The sequence below is a fragment of the Epinephelus lanceolatus genome, chromosome 5 (assembly GCF_041903045.1).
Source record: "Epinephelus lanceolatus isolate andai-2023 chromosome 5, ASM4190304v1, whole genome shotgun sequence".
NCBI classification, from domain to species: domain Eukaryota; kingdom Metazoa; phylum Chordata; class Actinopteri; order Perciformes; family Serranidae; genus Epinephelus; species Epinephelus lanceolatus.
In genome coordinates this window covers 29,282,829-29,304,792 of record NC_135738.1, presented here as the reverse complement: position 1 = coordinate 29,304,792, position 21,964 = coordinate 29,282,829, and the positions used below count along the sequence as shown (strand labels likewise).

General features: G+C 42.7%; 1 protein-coding gene across 2 annotated transcripts in view; it reads right to left on the bottom strand.

The window, feature by feature from the left end:
• Positions 1-735: 735 nt before the first annotated feature.
• Positions 736-21,964, bottom strand: part of trim44 (tripartite motif containing 44) — a 59,733-nt gene continuing 38,504 nt past the window's right edge. For both annotated transcript variants that reach the window (XM_033635431.2, XM_033635430.2), the window contains one exon: positions 736-2,179. In XM_033635431.2, coding sequence (XP_033491322.1) covers positions 2,135-2,179 — 45 coding nt within the window. In that variant the 3' untranslated portion in view covers positions 736-2,134. The remainder of the gene's footprint in view (positions 2,180-21,964) is intronic.

The window sequence follows — 21,964 nt, the reverse complement described above, 5'->3', positions numbered from 1 at the left end:
GTGGCTTAGTGAATGCTGAGGATCAATGCCTCATGCGGTAAACCATTAAGCCCCATTATTTCTGTAAAGGGAAACTCACAAGAGAATGCAAACCCAGATGTGTTACCACCCAGATAGCAGTGACCACCGGCTAAATGAGTTTCTCGGAGTCAATATCTCAATGCGGTGGGATCAGACACGCTGAGAAAGCATTCTTGGCTTGATGAAGCGGCTCTGTGTGGAAAGCAGGTGTGCAGCCAGTGTAAGCCACATGGTGTGATTCTGAAGAAGCAAGAGAAGTAAAGTGAGAAAGAAAAATGAGCAGCAGAGAGACAAAGGCTTTCTGATTGAGGCTGCGAGTTGATGAAAGTGGGTCCTGGCTCGTCTCGATCCGTAGGAATGAAAGCGGTCTGCATTTAAATGCATCTGTGAAAAAGCAGAAACCCTAAAGAGTTCTCCTGCTCCATCAACCCCCTTTGTTTCCAAACCTACTATTCCCAGTCCTATCTGGATGGGTTGCTGCTTTGCATTTTGATGAAGGAAGACAAGAAATCCTCCCCTTCCTGAATCTCCTCTTTACAGCACTTCATCTCTCCTCCTGTCTCCATCCATCGTCGCATGCCTGCAAGGTTTTTTTGATATTAGTGTCTCGGATGACTGATGGTGTTCAGGTGTTTGTGGCGTTTTGCAAGAGGCAAATAATGCAGGAATTTTTCCAAAAGTGGAAATATGAATGTCATCCTCAACATCCAATCTAAGAAAGTGGCTGTTTATTTATAGATTTAAGACAAAAATAGACAAATAAAAACAAAAAGAGACATCAGACAGTCAGACTTTTGTCTGATGTTACACTAGAATAAAGACTGAGCTGTTGGAGTTATTTCAATAGGCTGTTGACACACTGACAATTCCCTTGGGTGGGTTTACTACTCTCGGTGCATCTTAGTGCAGTGCTACAGTACAGTAAAGTCATGTTGTTGTCAAACATGTCCCACATATTGCAGGTGACACCGCTTTCAATTTTGGATTTAAGGCAACAGAATCAATCACATTAAAAACAAACTGCTGACACAGACAGACTCGCGGCGGTACATCATGAATGAAAGCCACGGCTGAGCGGGTCAAGGTAGAAAGTGCGTACACTCGTCTAGATTGCAATCCGTCAAACGCTGCAGATTGGCCAGGAGTAATGAGCCTTTACATTACAGCGCATAGATAGCTGATACCGCGGGAGTGCTATTTTGCACAGTCAAATTACGGTTCGATTTTCACCTAACAAAGACTCAGCAACATTCGCCAATCAATAGGTGTCAAAATGTCCCCCGCTCCTGATAATGGATCTGACAAGCACATGAGGAAATGCGTGCAAATCTACAAGCATAAAAAATCAGCAGGTAGGGCAGAGGCTGTGGGGAGAGGAGGGGTGAAGGCAACAGGACGGTGGGAAATACAAGAGACAACACTGCAGAACAAGACACTTTTACGATCAAAATATAAAACCCGGATCACCTCTGTAATATATTCTTTTTAAATGTAAGGCATTGTGGCATCTGAAAAATGTTCCCTTTCTATGTCTGGGAGGGTCCAGAATGTTTGTCAAAAAATACGACAGAAACAAAATGATATTGTGCATAAATGAAGAGTGAGGCGCGCTGTGCCACAGAATCTCCCAATTCTGACATCTGTTGGGCTTAACAGACGCTCCGCTCGGCTGCCTACCCGGGCTCCTGTCTGAGGCAGCCAGGCTCACCAGTAAGCCAAGGATCTGACTGGCTGTGGAAATTGAGCCTGATGGTAATTGATTGCACATAACTTGCGTGCTTCAATTAAAGAAAGTTAGTAGCTAGTGAGGAATTAAAAAAGTTTGAGAGCAGAAAAGACGTGGCCATCCATATTTGTCACAGCAAGCCCTCTTCAAGGTCAGTTCACTGCCAGCAGGCTCTGGGGAGGAGGGGGAGCGTGGGCAAAAAGGGAGATGGCTGACAGAGAGAGAGAGAGAGAGAGAGAGAGAGAGAGAGAGGGAGAGGGCCAGGCTGACAGCTCGACAGGGCTGACGGCTGCCTGAAGCAGACATTGAAGGACAGGTGGATGTAGTAGGGGTCTGGTCTGCCGGTATCAGGGGGCGTGGTCCATGGATGGTCCGGAATCATTGTCATCAAAGTCCCGCGGATTCACTGGGTCTGCCCTCGGCTCTGGTAGCCTGGGAGAAAAACGACAGTAAAAACAGAGCAGAGACAAATTATCTGACTGTAACTCTTCCAACCCTCTCTTCTGCAACACCTGCATGCAGCCACACAAACACACACACCCCCCACACACACACACCCTGCTACCAAGCGCACATATTATGGAAATATAATAAACCTTTGTGAAATGTAATCAGCTTCAATCAAGCTATGCCTTAAGTAGAAATCATCCATTCTGTCGGTTTTATATTAGCAGCTCTGCGGTGACAGAGACAAAGTGATAGCTAAATTGCAGGGACCTGTAGCAATCCGAGCCTGGCTGATAGATTCAATTTCACTGGAGACAGTCTACACTAATCATATGCTCTAATTGGACAATGTCGTCAGGGTGATGGAGCACTGCTCCTCCCTGAGACACAACTCTCTTTCTGTAACTTCTCTCATTCCACCCCTCCACCATTCCTATTTTAAATATTCCCCCTATATGTCTATGGTACGTCCATTTTCAAAAGGCTACGTGTCAGCATGTTTCTCTAAACACACACTTACTGTATGTGGATGCTGTTTAATTCAATGAGATTCAATGCACTTTAGAGCTACGCCATCTAATTTCACCACCCAAATGTTTCTTTTTTAAAACAATCACTTCCTATGACCTTGGACAGCTGGTTTGCATTTATATTTGTGAATTTACTGTCTATCACAGCAAGAATGAAATCTGATGTCACACTGATGCACAGTTTTATAGGGCACACACCTGAGTAGAAGCGAAGGGAAGTGCTATGGCAGCTTGACTGACTGTGCTTTTTCTGCTTTAGATATACTTGACAGCTTCAAGGTCAGAAAAGATATCATAGCTACAAAATGAAGCTGTATTTGGATGCTTTAAAACGAACAACCTGCATGAACCTATAAGGTCACCCATTTGTTCACAGTCAGTCGCGCAGCTCCATCAGTATGTAACCGCAGCGCAGACACTTTGCTCCCTAGTTATTACATTCGGAGGGAGAAGTCGTTCATGACAACCAATAAAGCAACAGGTAATTTGTACAGCGAGCAATATTATCTCTCACACAAACGGTTACACAACCCAGTAAGCTAAACGAATGAGTCATTCCCCAGAACAAGCGCGGCGAGCATTAAAGGAATACTTCACCCACAAAATGATCATTGGTATATCAATTACTCACACCGCTGAATTGAGGAAGAAAACTTTTTCTCGCATGCTTCCACGGTGAATGAAGATTCCGCTAACCGTGCCGTATAATCTGGGTCTAATTTATTCAGTTGTGTGCTCAGTACTTCCCAAACACATGCATTTTTGCTAAAATGTTACTATCTAAAACACTTCTGCATAAACAGGCTCTTGCACGAATGAGTTGTGCGCTTGGGCAAGAGCGTGCGTTTGAACTCTGCTAAATGGAATCCACAAACATAGTTCAACAGCATACGCTTGCCAAGGTGCGTTTATCGTATGCTTAAGTGTTTTAAATAGTGAGGGTTTTGCTAAAATTCAAGAGAAATACTGAGCATACAACTGGATAAATGACACTTGGATTGTGCTGCACAAGTTGTACGAGAATTTGCTGTTGTTAAATGTGTACACCTATTACCTCAATTCATTATCTCTGTTCTTGGATTCTTCATTCACCCTGGAGGCATGTGAGAAATACAAAATTTTCTTCACAAAAAACAATGCAACACTAGGTGAGTAACTGATATACAAATGATCATTTGTGGGTGAAGTATTTCTTCAAAAAAAGCATGCCAACATATTAAAGTTACTAAAGCGTACAGTATGCTCAATGTGACTGTGTGCAAAACATCTTCCAGTTTTAGGTTCATGTGTTGTGTCCCGAGCTAGTGATGGAAATAAAAAACAAGAGATTGTGATTTTTCTATACACACAAACACAAATATAAGGGGTGAAAGCAAAGGTGTAAGCAGCCTTATGATCAATAACTGGCATCAAATTGCCAAAAAAGATCAAGGATTGCCTGTCAAGCTACAATATGGAGCAGCTGACACCGTGTTATGAGTTTAGTGTATTCAAATTAAATATTGGTTGAATGTGGATAGCCACTGGTCACAGTCACCACAGAGATTTGAGAAAATGTTTTCTCCGATACATTCTATTATTCATGCATCAATGAGTTTTCAGTGTTGTTTAATCTCACTGAGCCTAAATCTTACCATGCAGGGTTTAGGATTCAGCGGCATTTCTGCAACTTCTCAAAGAAGAACTACGATGGCCGATGTGTAAAATGAGATGGTCCAATGTGTAACCAGTGTTTAGTTTGTCCGGTCTGGGCTACTGTAGAAACAACAAAAGCCCCGTTTCCACCAAACACTGTCTGTATGGTAATTTGGGAACCAGAAGTAACCCTTACAGACATGGTACCTAGACCCTAGCGTTTCCACCGCAAACAGTACTCTTAAATGTGGCTCTCTGTCCAGCACTCACTGTATTTCCTCCTATCAGACTGCACCTCGTTTATCTTCCACAGAACACACTGACATTTTCGAACAAAATTAAACAGGCTGCAGTGAGAGTCTTGATCAATGGGATATATGCAGTTCACATAACCTGGTTGAAAATACTACTACTACTACTACTACTAATAATAATACTTTTATTAAATGCTTAAAGATCCACTCATTATTAAAAGTGTCATCCAAGAGAGACAATAAAAACTAAAGTAATGGTCAAAATTGTCACATTGCAATTTAAGGTGTGCTGATGGATTCACGTTGTCAACTCATACAGTGAGTAACAAGTAAATGTTCCACCTTAAAAGTTGCCGACAGTCGGCCCAATATGTGAAGATATGTTTTCTTAGTCTGCAGCTGCTACAAAAGGCAGCAAAACATCCTTTCATTTTATAGTTACACTTTACTATATGCAAAACTCTCCATGGTATGAACAGTGGTTACATAAGCCTAAAAAACAGCCACAACTCAGCCCTGAGCAGAGTGACTATCCGCTATTAACCAATCAACAGACTGCAGTGTACTAAAAGGTGGAGCTGTGAACACTGCAGACCAGAAATGGGGATGGTGAGGAACAGTTTCATTGGTAACATCCACAACTTTTCACAGTGGAAACAGAAAAGCTGTGCACCAAAATAGGTAACTAAACTAAAACACAATTATTTTTGGTTTCAGGTGATTATAAATGAATAAAAACATATATATTCTATTTCCAACTATACATTACCCTAAATCCTTCACACTGCTGGACCTTAAACCTCCCTCACCACAGCAGCTTTGGCTGTGTAAACATACTTTCTATCTATGGTGCAATATCCCTTATACATGGAGGCAGCTAATTAATACATTTTGTACAAATTTAATGACTTAGTAATACTCTCCTATCTCCTATCGCTCTGTCAAGGACACATTTCTATCCATCTCCGCTTCTCTCCCTCTCCCTCGCTTTTACACGCCTCCGTTTTCCTGCCCCATGCTGTATGCAGCACAATCTCTGAGAAAAAATCTACATGTCGGTTAATAGGCTGCGATATCTTTCTGAGCACTGCTCCCTGAGTATTCCTGTCTGACATACTTCTGTTGGCAAAAACAAAGAGCCGCTTCCTTTCCCCTTTCCTGCACCTCCTCGAGGAGTGCATCATCACAACACAAACTCATCAAAGAGCGGCACAAATGTATGCACGCATGAATCCTGCGAGCACATGCGTGTGCAACTGTCAGCGGAGTTGTAAAACAGTTTGATGAACTGTTGGCTTTTCGAAACTTAATGGACAAACTCCAAAAAATGCCTATGGTGAAGTTTTGCACTTTCAGGGTTTAACTAAGGAGCGGTAATTTGCATACACACATGCAGACGCACACACCTTGGCATCGAGCGCCAACTTACTGACTGCCAAAAGAAATGATGATGTTGGACAGAGTGCATAAACACACACACAGGATGTAGTTGCTGTATAGTTATACCATCTCTCTTAAGTATACATCCGAGACATTAATTATTCAGAAGTGCTGCTCCCATTCAAATTCTTGGCAAACTTGCCACACCAATTTTTACTCAGTATTCAGATTGTCTGCAGCATCACACAGGCTGTTCACTCTTTATTGTCAGCACAACACACAAAAGTGTGCATGGAGCTAAGCCCCTCGCTCTCACACAGCTCCCTCCTGTCTGACACTGTGTTTGGGGTAAAACGTTGGCAGACTTATTTGTGTGAGGCAATTTCATCTTGCATCTCCAGTCAACCAAAACAGTCACCCCCTGCTGTTCGTATTAAAAGAAAAAAAGAAAAAAAAGAAAAAGTAATTACAAATATATTTATATGGCACAAAGCGAGGCCTCCACCATGGAGGCAAATGAACTATTTATATTCAAACGGTCCTTGCTAAGCCTTAGGACACAGGGATGTAATAACTTATTTATTCCACCCGCAGGAAAAAGGCCATTACTTGAGAGGGAGTGAGAGAGAATGGCAGCGATTGGGGGTGGGTGGTAGAGAGCAAAGACGGAGTGGGGCTTCAACATGCAACAAAATGTCAGTGGGTGGGTGATAAATTCCCTACAAGTTAAAGCCCTTGCTTTGTTCTCTTTTTCTGTCTGTTCATCTTCCCTGGCCTAAGTAAAAGATCACTTTGCTGTGTGTGTGTGTGTGTGTGTGTGTGTGTGTGCCCTGACGACTGGCTTCTTTCCGCCCATGACTTATTCATAAGCTTTAATGCAGTCGATGTATTATTGATCAGGGCCGATCATTGCCTCCTCCCCTTGGTGTGACCATGTCCTGCGGACAGGGCGAGCTGAGGGCCGGGAGCCCTGCTACAGAGCTCGCTGTCTGGGCTTCGAGTCGAGCACTGGCTGTGGCTCCTGGGTGATGGATGGACAACAGGCTTGGTGTGTGGAAATGTGGAGCACTGTGTGTATGTGTGTGTGTGTGTGTGCAAGGGAGATAAGATTCTAGATAGGACTGATAGACCAGAACAAAGCTAATCTTACTAAAGTCCCCTCTCTGAGTGAAACAGAAAACTTTCTCCAATAGCCCCAAAATGAACCCATCACTCATGGGAGAAAACCTCTGGCTCCCTACGAGGAAAACAGAGGGAGGGAGAGTGCAGGATGTTGCCTAGACTTTGACTTTTGTCTCTCTCATTCTATTCCTGTTTTGGCCTCCACCCCGTGGAGCTCTCTGGGAGATAGAGGAGGGAGGGGTTCTTGCCCTGATTAAGTTTGAATTCCCTGCTCTTGGCAGAGAAGTTGCAGGACTCCTAAGTCATCATCCGGAAACACTCCCATCACGCCGTAGCAGCCTTTGCCAGCTTGATCCAGCAGCCTCATTGCCATATGAATAATCATACTGCAGTAGCTTGGATATGCTGAATGGGTTTGAGGTGTGTGCGCGTGAAAAACGACGGAGAGAGAGAGGAACAGGGAGGAGCTGAAGAGCAAACTGGGGGTTGCTGATAGGAGAGTGGGGTTCTTCTTGATTAAGCAAAGAGGTTGAGTGAGAATAAGGCTGTGTACATAGCGCTGGTGGCAATCATCCTCAGGGGAAAGTAACTATTGCAATTTGCATTTTCAAACAGAGGTGATGCCATCTAAAGCGCACTCCATCACATAAGACGGCAGGGCACATTTCTCAAGCCCCGGAGGCCTACGAGGTTTGGTCTAATGAGAGAGGATCCTTAATGGTTATTGATAGAGCCCACGAGGACAGACTCTTACCCTTACTCTCCAGTGAAGCAGTGCACTCTGCCACTACTTAATGAAGTAAATCTTGTCGCTTCTGCAGGATGATTTAACACCACAAACAGCTTTGCGACGAGAGATGACTGCTGTATGGAAAAATAGATCAAATAAAGGAGTGGAATGGGGAAAGAAAAGATCATAGAGCATTAATGACATGAGGAAGGAAAGTGACTGTGGAAAAAAAACAGGTATTGATTGGTCGATTGCAGTCTAATCTAAAAGAAGAGGAAGAAAAGCCATACTGTACACCGTTATGAGTACTATACCTTTTCTGTGCTACCGCTCTGCTGGATCTAATTGGCCATTGTCCTGGAAAGGTTTACATCCCTCTCTGTCTCTCGCCTGCCAAATCCCCCTCCTCTCTCTATGGATTTATGCTCTTTCCTTTCATCTGACAGCCCCGTCTGAGGGTGTGTAATTTAGAAATCGCCCCTGCACACACCTATCATTAAGAGCACCCCTGTGATCTTCCCAACACTTTGCACTGCGATGATCCTGCCAGCTAGAATTTGAGATATGGATGTATCCTAATGAGTAGAAATGTGAGGGGAAAACCGAGGGGGGCAAAGGAGCGACGCAGAGAGGTGGAGGAAGACTTAAGGAAGGAAAAGACAATTTATCAGAGCTTCAGGAAGGTGAAGATCACAGAACAAAAGGGAGGAGAGCCACAGCGTTGTCAGGGAGTGACAGCATCTTGATCGGAGCTTGTTGCCGAAGCTCAGGCACAAGAAAGGGAGAGTTGATGCGCGAGCGCGGGAGCCACGGCTAATACATTTTTCAGGAGTTTCTATTAAAGTTCCATTGTCACAGGTTACTCGGGCCATGATCAGATAAGGTGCTTTTCTCTCGTGCTCGCGAGCACTGCCGGGAACACAAACGTCAACAGCATTCTTGATACGCTCATGCTACAAGTTTAAGAACGTCTCAAATTAGGTAGCAATGCTCCACAAAGGAAACAATGTTGGGCTGTCACCAGCTGCTGCGACTGTGTGAATTACACTGTATGAAAAAATCTGTCAAATTACAAACCAATTTTCTTTGCGGATGCATTTGCACAAAAAGCCAAAGAAAAGAACAGACTGTGATGGGAAATAAGAGAAACTCAGTGGGTAATGATAATTGAATCTCTATAACAACATTGTATTTCACAGGAGAAAATGCTTCACAGTTGATTACTTTTATGAAAACAAATTGCCTGTTTTTGATGGTTCTGTTGGGGTTAATAATTACGCACATTGCTAAAACTCTGCCTCAAATAGTAATGATTAGCTAATTTAGCAACTGATACAAAAAACTGTCATTTCATTTCTTTCAAGCACAACATTTGCTGGGTCTGTGTGTCTTCAAGAGCTTCAAACTCATCTCATCTTCAAAACAGAACTTCAAAGTGTTGGAGACTAGTTGACGCACAAAGATGCTTCCCATGGTACCCCGGAGGTTTGTGCTATGTCCATCTTCCCCGCTATTTATACGGTGGTGTTGTCATATGGCCACAGTTACTTTATCCCAATTTTACTAAAAGGCAGTAACATCAAATCCATGTTTAACTGTTAAGCTTTGAAAAGAAGGGTCTTCTTCTTTGATGGGACAAATACTTGATCACATCATTTAGTACATCCACAAACTTCAGCTGTTCCAGAGCTCTGTCGATCGCATCATCACCAGAGCCCCCTCCATCAATCACATCACTTCTGTCCTTCAGCAGCTTTACTAGCTCCCAGTTTAATATCGCGTTGACCTTAAGATCTTCCTCCTTACCTTTAAGGCCATCCACAACCTAGCTCCCGCCAGCCAGCCTGACCACCATGGGGTCTAGAGCCTTAAGCTCTGGAACTCCCTCCCAAATCCCGCCTCACCTTTTCATCATCACACGACCAGGAAGTTAACTAATTATTCAGTATTTAGGCAAAATTTCTTCAAGAACTTTTTAATTGATTATCTGGGGTACATTACCTTCTAGTTTTCATCATTAAAACCAGCTTAGATGTGATACGGTGGTGTAGTGGTTAGTGTGGGTTTTCTCAGGGTACTCCGGCTTCCTCCCACAGTCCACAGACATGCAGGTTAATTGGTGACTCTTAATGAGCCGTAGGTGTGAATGTGAGTGTGAATGGCTGTCTGTCTCTATGTGTCAGCCCTGTGATAGTCTGGTGTCCTGTCCAAGGTGTACCCTGCCTCTCGACCAATGTCAGCTGGGATAGGCTCCAGCTCCCCCACCATCCTCAAGAGGATAAGCGGTTATGAAATGGAGGGATGGTAAAATGAGTAAAATGAATTTGTTGCCATGATGGCAAATGCATGTGAATATGGTATCGATCTATGTGTATTCAACCCACTGGACTGCAACTGACTTACATAACACTAGGCTACACTGAGACAGTGTTTGCAACTTTTGATTAAAAGGAAAAAAGACACCATAAAATCAGAGCAAGCCAGCATTAGAGTCCAGCAAACATAAGTACAGATGGCATTAAAAGGAAAGAAAATGAAGCAAAGCAGCAAAGGCATCATATATAATCTGATCATCATTTTGGAAGACCAAGTTTGTGAATCATTCACAAAGGCATTTATTGTGTAAAACTGAAAGAGAGCGTTATTAATATTAACTAAACAAACATTCTTGCCTTCTCTTCCAGGCTTACGCTACAAAATTGGCAACTTCCTCATTCTAGCTTTTGGCCATCTGAGCAGTATATATTTTGTTACTGTACTGCATTATGTGGATTTTAAATGACATCCCCGGAAATCATAGTTTTAATGGAAAAAAACTGTAATATACCACCCAAATTACATGTCTGTGCATTTCAGTGTACACTTTTAGTCAATAATTGTTTCTGGAGTTGACATAAAACGAATTCCACTGCACATTGTACTGTGTATAATTGTGTATGTAACAAATGAAAAAGAAAATTACAAAAAGAGAAGAGTGTGCTTTGGCTTTGTCCGAGTCAGAAGGGACAACGCAGACCACTGGTCCTTGCAAGCAAACAAGAAGGGGAGATGTAAAATGACAAGAGCATGCAAATGCATTGTGGAAGTGGAACTGCGTCTTCAGCTTCCATAAGGAGTGAAATTGGGTCAGAATGGAGAATGTAATGTGACTTTGATTGAAAAACATGTCTATGATGATGAAATGAATGATAGTTACATGAAATTAAATGGGAAAAATTTGATTTCATGGGACTTTTCATGGTTGCAGATGGTTGCCATATGGGAAAAAAATACTGACTACCCCCCTTTAAAATACATATATCTTTTATATTTCCATTATTTAAGCAATTTCAGGTAATAAAAACACATTAAAACATTCTTTTTATCATGTTTCATTACAGTTTAACTGGTATATGTGTGTGCACACATACAGTAAACACATACCACATTTTTTTTAACCTAAAAAAAAAATGTGTTTCAAAACATTTCACAGATAAATGCCAACACTTTTGGAGCATTCCTAATTGTGCTCTAGACTGAATGACTTCTCTAAACAGCACTGACCCTGGCCACTTACCACATAATTCTTGTTTATCTGAATTCTGTTCTATTACAGAGATTAAAAGCGTCCTTGGCTAACAACTCACTGGCATCAACTTGTTTAGACTGCTGTAGGTTTTTATTATCTGCTGGTAAAAGTTATTTAGCATCATTCCAGCCATTTCAAAATGCATGAAAATACTGCTCCGGTTTTCACTGCTGAAAAGAAACAACAAAAAAAAAGAAAAAAGCAAAGCACTTTGCCCCCGAATCTTCTGTCGCCCTCTGTAGCCATTATTTTTAGAATTGACTATTTTAAAATGTAAGTGATTACTTTGAAAGCATGACACAAAGTAGACTGCAGACTAAAAGCAACCATGATCTGCACTCAAGGCTTTGAAACTTCAAAATAACAGAAAAAAAAAAAAAAAAAAACGGTTGAAGAGGTGAGTAAAATGTTTCTTGTCTATCTGTCAAACACTTTATTTTAATGTTTGTTTATTATGTAAAATGTTAGTGACGACTTGTTTTTCCATTTTTTTTTTTGTCTTTAATAATTTCTCTTTCGTGCAGTCCTGTTTTATTCACATTTGACAACATCTTCTGTATAACTCTGGCAACAGAGCTTTCATCCTGTCATGGCAGAAAGAGAAAACCTCAGCGAGTGTGACAGCAGTTATTGAGGAGCGAGGACTCTATTAAGATTCCGTGGTGAGAGGCTGCTACGTGGGCACAGGTGGTACCGGCTCTGCAGGTGTTGGAGGGGGACGGCTGAAAGGATGGTTCACAGCTTGGGTTTTATGACTTTCACTGCTTTGCTTTTAAATCACTGACACACAGGATGATTACCTGATGTGCAGGAATATACAGGGATGCATTAATATGCCTTTCAATTGGATTACGTGACAGTCAGTATTACAAATAGGTGACATGCTGCAGGATGCTGAATGGAGGACACTAGGCTTGGGTACTGGTGTACTTGGTACTGGCACCCAATGGTACCTTTTTTTATTAATTATCATTACTAAATTCCATATTGCATTTCCATAATATAATATACTATAAGGCACATATAGGCATTAAATCACATTATAGACACTACTATACAACACATTCTCACTCCGACCTCGTCACATATTGACGTTTGGTCATGGACCTTCCATGTCCACATGTCACATGCAAAGTACCCTTGGTTGCTTTGGTTGTAGACGTTCTGGGACACCGTGTCAAGTTCTCTTCTTTCAAGATACACAACCCTTTTCCAGGAAATTTAATGTTTACATACAGTCTCTCGTTTTTTTCCTGCAACAACAAACACATAGTTGATTTAAGCAACAAAAACATTGCTAGGTTTTGGCAACAAAAGGAAGTAGTTAGGTTTAGGTTAGGTCGGTGTTTGTTGGACCCATCCACCATTCCTCCTCTCCCACTTGGACCTTCGTCGCCTTAACTTTATGCTTGTGCCGTCGCATTTCCCCCTGACGCTGCTGGGTGCCATTAAACTGGCAACTGGCTGCATATAATGCCGATGTCAAATGACGACTTTTTTTGTTGGTTTCTGATGCCGCAAGTCACTGCCCAAGCACCGGATTTCGACGACTTTGGAGTGTGACTGGTAGTCCAGGAATGGTTGCCATACTTTACGGAATTCATTGGCTGATCCTTAGATGGTATATCTGAGCTTTTCCAACTTCAAGTGAGCCATGACATCACTGACCCAGCGTCAAAACAGAGGGGGCAGATTAGCCTTCCAGATGTACAGAATGAGATGCCTTGCTAGCAATGACAAAAAGGCCAAAGCACAGCATCCATGGTTTTATTACACATGTACGAAAATGTCTCAAAAATCTTGTTCCAAAGTTGTCCCATCCTTGGGCATGCCCAAAATAAGTGAAAAGAGTTGCTGGGTCCTGAATACACCATTGACAGGTTGGGTAAAATTCAGGAAACAGCTGTGCAAGTCTGTTCCTTGACAGGTGAAGTCTGTGAAGTATTCTGAACTGAATAACATTATGTCTGATGCACATAGAGGCTGAGATGATCTCAGCCACAGCCAACCTCCAGGATTCAACTGAAATCCTCTCACCAAAGTCATCCTCGCATTTTGATTTCAGATGGTCCAGGGGGGCGAAGCTAACGACAGTAGCATATCATAAATTTGAGATATCAAGTTATGCTCAGAGGGACCCAGAGGGATACGATCCTCGAGCCAGCTAGAGGGAGTTTGGGAAGGGAAAGTTGCAAAATTATTTTTTTAATATTTTACTTTCTGTCATAACAAAAATGTAATTTTTAAAGGTGCAGGGACGACATAGTAGACTAAAAATCAATTCTGCTCCCCTGCTAATTTCTAATCACACATTGAGCTAATCTTCCGTGTCTGTCTGTCTGTCTGCATGTGTCTGGGTGTATGTGTGTCTGCCCATCTAGCAGTGATACTGGGCTTTTTCTAAAATAAGATGAAAAAGAAAAAAATAGACTAGATGCCAAAAGTATTGTGGCAGATTGGCGCAGCAATGACAGTTGAGCCCTGCGGCTCAGCAGAGCTACATTGCTGGCCTCGGAGCTCTGTGGTTGGATTCCAGGCTTCGAGGTGCCTTGCAGCACTTCTGCCTCTTATCCAAACCTGGTGGTCTCAGCCAGAGGTGCTCTCAGGCACCAAAATTTGGCACCAATGGACTTAGTGTGAAAGGGTACTCAGTAATAGTGACGTAATTCAGTCAATACCCTCAGAAGTAAGCTTGTTAAGTTTGGTACTCAACCCTAGAGGACACTGTCCTGAAGAACTGATATTTCATTCATTTTTTTGCCATAAAAACAATACCAGTTTTGGTGTGGTTTGCTCAAATTTCTGTTTTAAAGGGTTCACACACTGGCTATTCAGAAACCTCCCTCCTTTAGCAAAAGTTGTAGCCATGTCTAATATTCTCTGATGCAGTAATACACACAGAAACACACTCACTGACACGCACAGTAGGGATTCATGATGTTAGCGATTTACCTTGAGACAAAGAAAACAACCACAACACTCTTCTTCCTCCATGAGATGGGAGTAGAATCTGCACGGGTGTCAAACCTCCTCGGGCATTTTAATGATAAATCCGTAAAACTTCTTTATAGTCTGCATCTGTGCAGCAATCCCTGTTGAGCCGCAGCCGCAGCAGTATTGGGTTTGTTTACATGGTGATTTACTGGGCTGAGGAGAGTCTTTTCCCAGGAAATAGAACTGTCTATATCCACACTGACCACAGCAAGCCGCACACACTTGTGGAGGAAATAATATTCTAATGTAATATCTAAAATGACAGCTTGCTTTAGCCAAGAAAAGCGTTCTTTTATCCTATCAATTATGAAGTAAGTCTTCTTGTAATTACATTTCAATTTGGGAAGAAACTCTTCAAATATGCACAAAATGGACAATTTACACCCGTATTTACATGAAATAAATTACTGACTGTATCTTAATGCCTGCAGATCAGTGGAGGAGAGTGAGACAAACTGCCTGACCAAAGAGTGCGCCAGCCTTCACATGCTGCACGTTCTGAGCCGACTGAATAATCGCTACAAACAGTGACAGTCTGCCTCTTTCAGAGTCACTGGTCTATTCATACTGTTCACTGGGATTGTCTTCCCCCTGAAAAACAATGCAACACCCTGTGGTGTTTCCATGCTGCTCCAAAGACTTAATCAGCTCATGGAGGAAGTGAAGAGACAAGGCACAACAACAGGCAATGCATCATGGTACAGGGGACAGAGAGCTGGGGGCTGTTTAATATGACCCTTTGTGTGCACCGCAGCTTATTCATCAGAGCAAAATGGGAGAGGCGAGGATAAATCCATCTCATCATCCACCAGATGTATTGCCTCAAGTAGACCCCATTCAAACTCATGTTCATGCATGCCATTAGTGTTTGAAATGTGCATTGGAAAGTGCGGTGCATACCACTCCAACCAAGAATTGCGTGCAGTCAGCTCACTACAAGATGCATGTATTATGCCGAGGATGTCTCCTCCTGCATACAGACGGCGAACAGTGAGGCGGAAAGGTCAGTGAAGCGGAATAAAATAGTGTGCTGATGCTCAGCCAATCAGAATAATCACACAGGTTTCGTCTGTGCTGCAGCAGGTGTGAGGAGTTGGATGAGTACCGTTACCCCTCCATGAACTAATTTCCCGCTCACTTTGACACAGGTACCTGCCGTTAATCATACAGAGGAATTAATGCAGAGCCATTCAGATAAGAGCATTAAACCACTGTAAAGACTCAATCTTACATTGGCTCATTTAGAGATTTTACAATTTCTGTGGCCACGGGGGCAATTGAAGAATTAATTGAGGAGAACTGCAGCGATCCTGTCCGCGTGGTTCACAAAAATAGAACTGACCCCGACATAACAACCAACAAGCATCCCTGATCTCACTTGCTTTAGATATATATGACCGCATGGGGACCATAATACTTCCTTAAAAGGCCCTCTTCACTGAGATGCAATGTGACAATCAACAATTATCCTGAATAGCGCACCTCTGTGTAGGCGCAGGACTCTGCCTTCCAATTTTCCACAGCCATTATACTCTTGGTCACAAATTAAATGGCAATGAATGACGTTAAGAAGATCCCTTAGAGGAGAGCAAGGAGGAGATAATGGAATCACCCTAATGGTTCCCCACTGTATAAGAGAGCGGGGAGAGAGGACAGACATATTGGATGTCGTCTCCTAACAAGAGGTTTAATCTTCAGGAGGTTATTCTGTGTCATTTCTCATTTGACATGCTCACAAATATGTAGCTACTCATTCTTAAAACACAGTCAAACCCAGACCCATAAAGAAACCCAGGGGTGTTTATGAAACAGGATAAATGTCTCACTGTGCTCTATAACAATTGCTTTCTCTGGTGATACAAAGTAAATGTTACTGTTTGGTGTTTCGCTGTGAGAGGGACACGATGACTGATGGCAAACTGAGCACCGTTTAAAGACTACAGATGTAATAGGATGCAGTGTGTTAAAAGCTTGGACAAAACACTGGTTGCCAAAGGGTGAGTGCAGCTCTACAACACTGCTACAAGCTTTACTGATGCTTTAATAACTGCAATGGACCTAAACAAAAAACAAAAACCATTTCCAAAAAAGAAAATAAAAGAATCTTATTTCTTGAGTGCCTGTCGTCCATTTCTGGTGTAACTGAAAGTACCTACGCTAAAAAAAATAAATAAGCAAAGCATTAATGTAACTCTGAATCACATACTGCGCCCCTGGCCACATGCCAATCACTGATTTTAAAGCAGCTACTATTCATTCACGAGCGCCACCGCGATAACCTGTGTCACACAGCTGCAGGTTAAGGTCTGGGAAAATGGAGTCACTACTACTACACTGTGCTGACACAAGGTTCACAGTAAAGTGATATGAAGAGACTATTCTCTATTCTCTGTAATCACACAGTGGCTCAATTCAGCTCTCTGTACAATACTGACACAACTGTAATACACTGAGTAAATACAGTGTATGTCACCTTACTTACATTTCAGACGTGTACATTTTTCCTCTACTTTTACATACACTGTTATATACTGTCGCTAATTGCTTGCAATATATTATGTATTACAGAACCTAAACTGCGGTATTGTACCATCATGACCAACATGTCATTTAAGTATTAAAGCATGACTAAATTGTGATTTACAGATACACAAGCTGGTTTACAATTCCTCCACCACAAATCATGAGAAAATACTGCCATACACTCTGCCTTGCAAAACAGTTTCATGTTCACCTGGGGATAAACCTTTTGCATAGAAATCAACATGGCCTTTCCTCTGGCGCACCTCTCGGGCCAAGCTTAACATTTTAGTCATGCAAACATGCAAACTCCTCATAGAAGGGCTCCCCCACCCTGGGGTTCGAACCAGGAACCCTCTTGCTGTGAGCAACAATGCTAATCACTGTGCCACTGTGCTGCCCGTTATAATGTTCATTAAACATAAAAACACAATAATCATGCTGTCCTTTCTTCAACACCCTATTTTTTTTTTTCTTTAACCCTATTTTACACAATGGTTCCCTGTAAATTACTGGGGTAACCTTTTGAGCCCCGCATGTGATTTTCACTAGTCACACAAACACTACATTCAGGAACATTTCCATTTTGTGCCTTTTACACATGCCATGGAAATGCCAGAACAGATGGGGCAAGGGTCAGTCCAGCAGATGGAAGTAATTGACCCTTCACTAAGCCCCGCCCCTTTGTGATGGTCCGTCAAGCTGTTGTCGCTAGTATGGAGCTCACACTGTAAACAACTGCACTTCCTGATGAAATATTATCACATTTTTTGCAAAAACGAAAAAGCAATTTCAAAGAGAGGCAGACGGAGGGGTCTACAAAATGTGTTTGAAGGATATATCCAGGATGTCAAACTGACTCAGCTGCAAAAAGAGGTTAAAAAGATAAAAAAAAAAGATATTCAATGTTATAATCATTAAAAAGCAAAAGCAGCATGTGTATACATTCAGTAGGCTATGTCTTCAGTAGCTAGCTAGCTAACCCTACATTTTTCAGGGTTTGATTTTGTTTTTGGAACGAGGAGGATACCTATAGCACCTTCAAACCTCTCCAGGTAACGAGTATCATTAATACACGACGTGCCCCAGGCACAACATTTAGTTCCAAATCCACAAAACCAGCCTGAAAATGAAGGAAATCTGAAACGACTGCATTAGAGTCAATGGAGCACAGCTGTGTTGTTGTCGGACGCTGGTCTGAGCTGGCCCAATGCTACGCTATGATTGGTCTGTCTGTGTCTGGGGATAGAGTGAAACGAAGGGTCAATTCAACACTTACGAATGTCAATTACCATAAAACTCAAGAAAAAGAGAAGAAGATGGGGCAAGGTCGGATGTCTGTGTATGTGGCGGAAGACGTCTCTTAGTATTTTCAGGAACATGGTGGGCAAAGAGCTGTTTCTGTCTGATGCCAATGTTCTTGTAATGTGTTCAATTAATGTATTACTTGTAAGTTACTAAATCAGCTGCAAAAGCATTGGTGTAAATGCTAAATGCTAAAGATGCAGATTTACATGAGTCATCACCGGAGTCTTGTGACTGGTTTGCTCGCTCCACTTGAAATAGTCGTCAGATGGACTCAACCCTTTATGTGTTTGTCCCTGCAATGTTACTGCTTTCATTCACAACACAGTCGTAATGGCATTTCCCTCGAAATGTTACTAAGCCTTGATGTTGGAAATTGGCAGTACAGATTTCCCTAAATATTGATGTGACCCCTGACTCCATGCAGGAAATGGACTGCATGTGTAAAAGGGGCTTAGAATACTTCTACTGTCTGATTTGTGTTAGGGGTATGTGCTGTCCTTACGTTCTTATTTTTCTGCTGTTCTAATGACCAATCCCCCATGCGAAACACTCTGGTCTCTTATTAAATTTCAGTCTTTATTGTTCCTGTTGCATGTGATTAGGGATTTAATTCCCACATCTTAAATGTGTAAACAGCCATTGCTGGATCAGGACATCTTCTCTGATTAAAGCCGATAACCTGTCAGGCCAGTAATTTTGGACTACTTATAGCCTACTGAACCCAAATATCTCAGGCACAGTCAGGCTGATCTTGCTTCATTATACAGGTCCCAGGTCTGGGGATATCTGATACTCGTGAAATTTCCTTTTCCTGCATGCGTTTTTTTAAAAACATGCAGACTTTAAATGCAGACTATGTCTTTGGCTTAAATTGAAATTTCTGTAGTATCTAATGCTCCTTTGAAGTTTGAATCTCAAACCCACAAGAGTGAGAAAGGGAGAGAAAAACACATTGGAGAGATAAACTTTTATCTGTCCTTCGGAAAGCACAGCACATCAGCTTATAGGTAATGAATAGTGAGCACCTATGCTGTCCCCACTCTCCCTTTTACTTAAGACTTCTTACATTCCTCTTTCCCTATTTCCTCTTTTGTTACTTCAAGTTGAGTGTTATTCTATTTCCTGGTCAAACCTCTGTCTTTCAATATTCCCTGTAACTACTTTCAACTGTTTTTTTTATCTTCCCATCTCTCCCTTCATTTGTCTGTGCCTGAAATGCCTTCGCCTCTCTGCCCTTTGTCGTCTCCATAGGCACCACTGATGGAGGGTTACTGAAGGGAGTCCTTCCTAGCCTGATCTGCACAGTCAGTCATGTGACCACTGAGCTGGCTCTGTCCCACGGCCAGACAGCCATTATGAAGACTGACTGGCCACAGCAGCGCCCACACACTTGGCAGGCTGGCAGAGCTGCCCCCTGTTGCTGCTTTCAAACAACCCCCTTCTCTAACAGCAGAACGCCGGCGCCACCTTAATCTGCGAACTGCCCAGGTGCCCGGACGAGCTGTCCCGGAATCTCGATTGCTCTGCAGAGATTTTAAAATTAAAAGCCTGTTTACGCCACACTTGGGGCGATGAAACTGACTCCTCCTCTGTCTGCGCCCTCCTCCATCAGAGATGGAGGGATGTCAGAGGCACATATGGCCAGAGAAGAGGAGTAGGGGGAGAGAAAAGAAAGGGGGGAAAAGTGCGCGTCTATGAGACAGTGAAAAACAGACAGAGTTGGAGAACAGACTGGCTATTAGGCGAAGCCTTCTGTCACATGAAAAGTCCCCCTCCCCTGCATCCAAGCCCTGTCATCCAAGCCCTCAGTGTGAAGGACACCCAGACAGATAGCTCAGAAAACCTGGGCTCCAGACTGTCACAACTCTCATCTCGCCTGATAAAAGCCTCGTATGCCTCATCCATCCCTCCCCGCTTTTTCCTCTGCAGAATGTTAAACACACTGTGGAATAAAGGACTTCCCTCAGGGTGCAGCACAAAAATCTTCCTCTTGCAACGAACAAACAAACAAAAAAAGGATTAACAGTTATGATCTCAACCACAAAACCCGCTTTAAAGGAAGTTCTGAATGCAAATGTTGTGCTGTAATGCAAATGTATAAGCATCTGACTTTATAAGCGGCACTGCACAAACTGAGACTAGTTTTGGCTTTATTAGTCTGTGACATTTGTTGTTTTGCTCCTGCAGAAGAAGCGCAGTTAGATGCAGCTTTGCAACACGGTGAAATACAGTCATGGGGCTTGACAGCTCCCCAATGCAGCCTGACTAATAAACTTTTATGTGTACTAATGCATCCTGTAAAACATCAGTCATAAAAGCCTGTCTTCTTGTAGAGGTGACATGCCCTTATCTGATATTTCATCATCATTTTCATTGTTTAAAAGAGGCATACCCATTGTGATTTGGATCTTTATCTGCTGTGACATAATTTCTACTTAACACATGCAAACGTCTCTTCATATGTGGACAAAAGTCACAAAAATCAAAAGCAATGATGTTTATTGATAAAAAGCCACCAACCAGCAGGCGATTGCCTGGTTCAGAAGGGAAACTCAGACGTGCAAATGGGACCTCCTGTCAGAAAAAGCAATTAATTTTTCCTTCACATCCCTCCCTTCAGAACAACGCTGGATTAAGGTAATTTTGTAAAGTGCATGCTAAATCTCCCATTAGAATCCCGAGGTAGTTAAATCCCAACCATCTCCTCATTCCTCTCTAGCCAATACTATAAATCTACATGGTGACGGGGCTCGTCACGAAGCTGCTGAATTAAACATGCCAACCTTCGCTCACTCCTCCTTCCCCCTCGCTGGGAGAATTACTGAGCAGAGGGACAAAACTGTGGACTGGAGGAGGGCCCTGACGACCGCCCCGCTAAGCCCTCAGACACGTGCCGTGACGTTGTTGCTGTGGCCAACTGTGGAAAGGGAGATGTTTGCCAATGGTGTGTGTGTGTTTGCTGTTTCTGTGCTGACAGTTCATACCTAGGGCCAGAGGTTTGATAAGGCACTGATTCATTGCCCCTTGGTTCAGCCTGCTGCTATCGCCCCCCTACATCTCTACCAAGCTGAAATCAAACCTGTAATTCCACCTGAAGGCTAACACACTATGATGTGCATGTGTGTGTGTGTGTGTGTGTGTGTGTGTGTAGTAAAGGGGACACAGTAGGTGAGACAGTGTGACGAAGGCATCTGTCTGTGAAAGCATCTTCCTGTCTGTGCGGAAAGACAGTTGCCTTGTTCTTTCTGTCTTTCTACTAATTACCCTAACTGTGCGAGTGTGTGTGCGAGCCAATGTGTGTGTGCGTGTCTTGTTTATGTGCAGTTCTGGAATGAATAATGAATGTTTATACACAGTGTGACATCTTCTGAGCGCTTTTACTTGTGTGTGCGTGAGCAGTGCATGCATGATAGGGTGGAAAGCAAAGTTTCTACAGATCCAGTATGACGATCTGCCTTGTGGATAAAACACTGAGAGCGGAAGTGTGTGTGTGTGTGTGTGTGTGTGTGTGTGTGTGTGTGTGTGTGTGTGTCTGTGTGTGTATGCGTGAGAAAAAGAGAGAGGAAATGGGAGAGACAATATGCAAAGAGTTTCCAGAGAACCCATTTTTCCTGTTTGTAAATAATTCCCTGACAAGACACAAGACAGGAGGAGAGGGTGCTCTAATTGCCTCGTCCACTTCCTGTACAGTAAGTCACATCAGCCTTACTCAAGCCAAATAATGTTTTT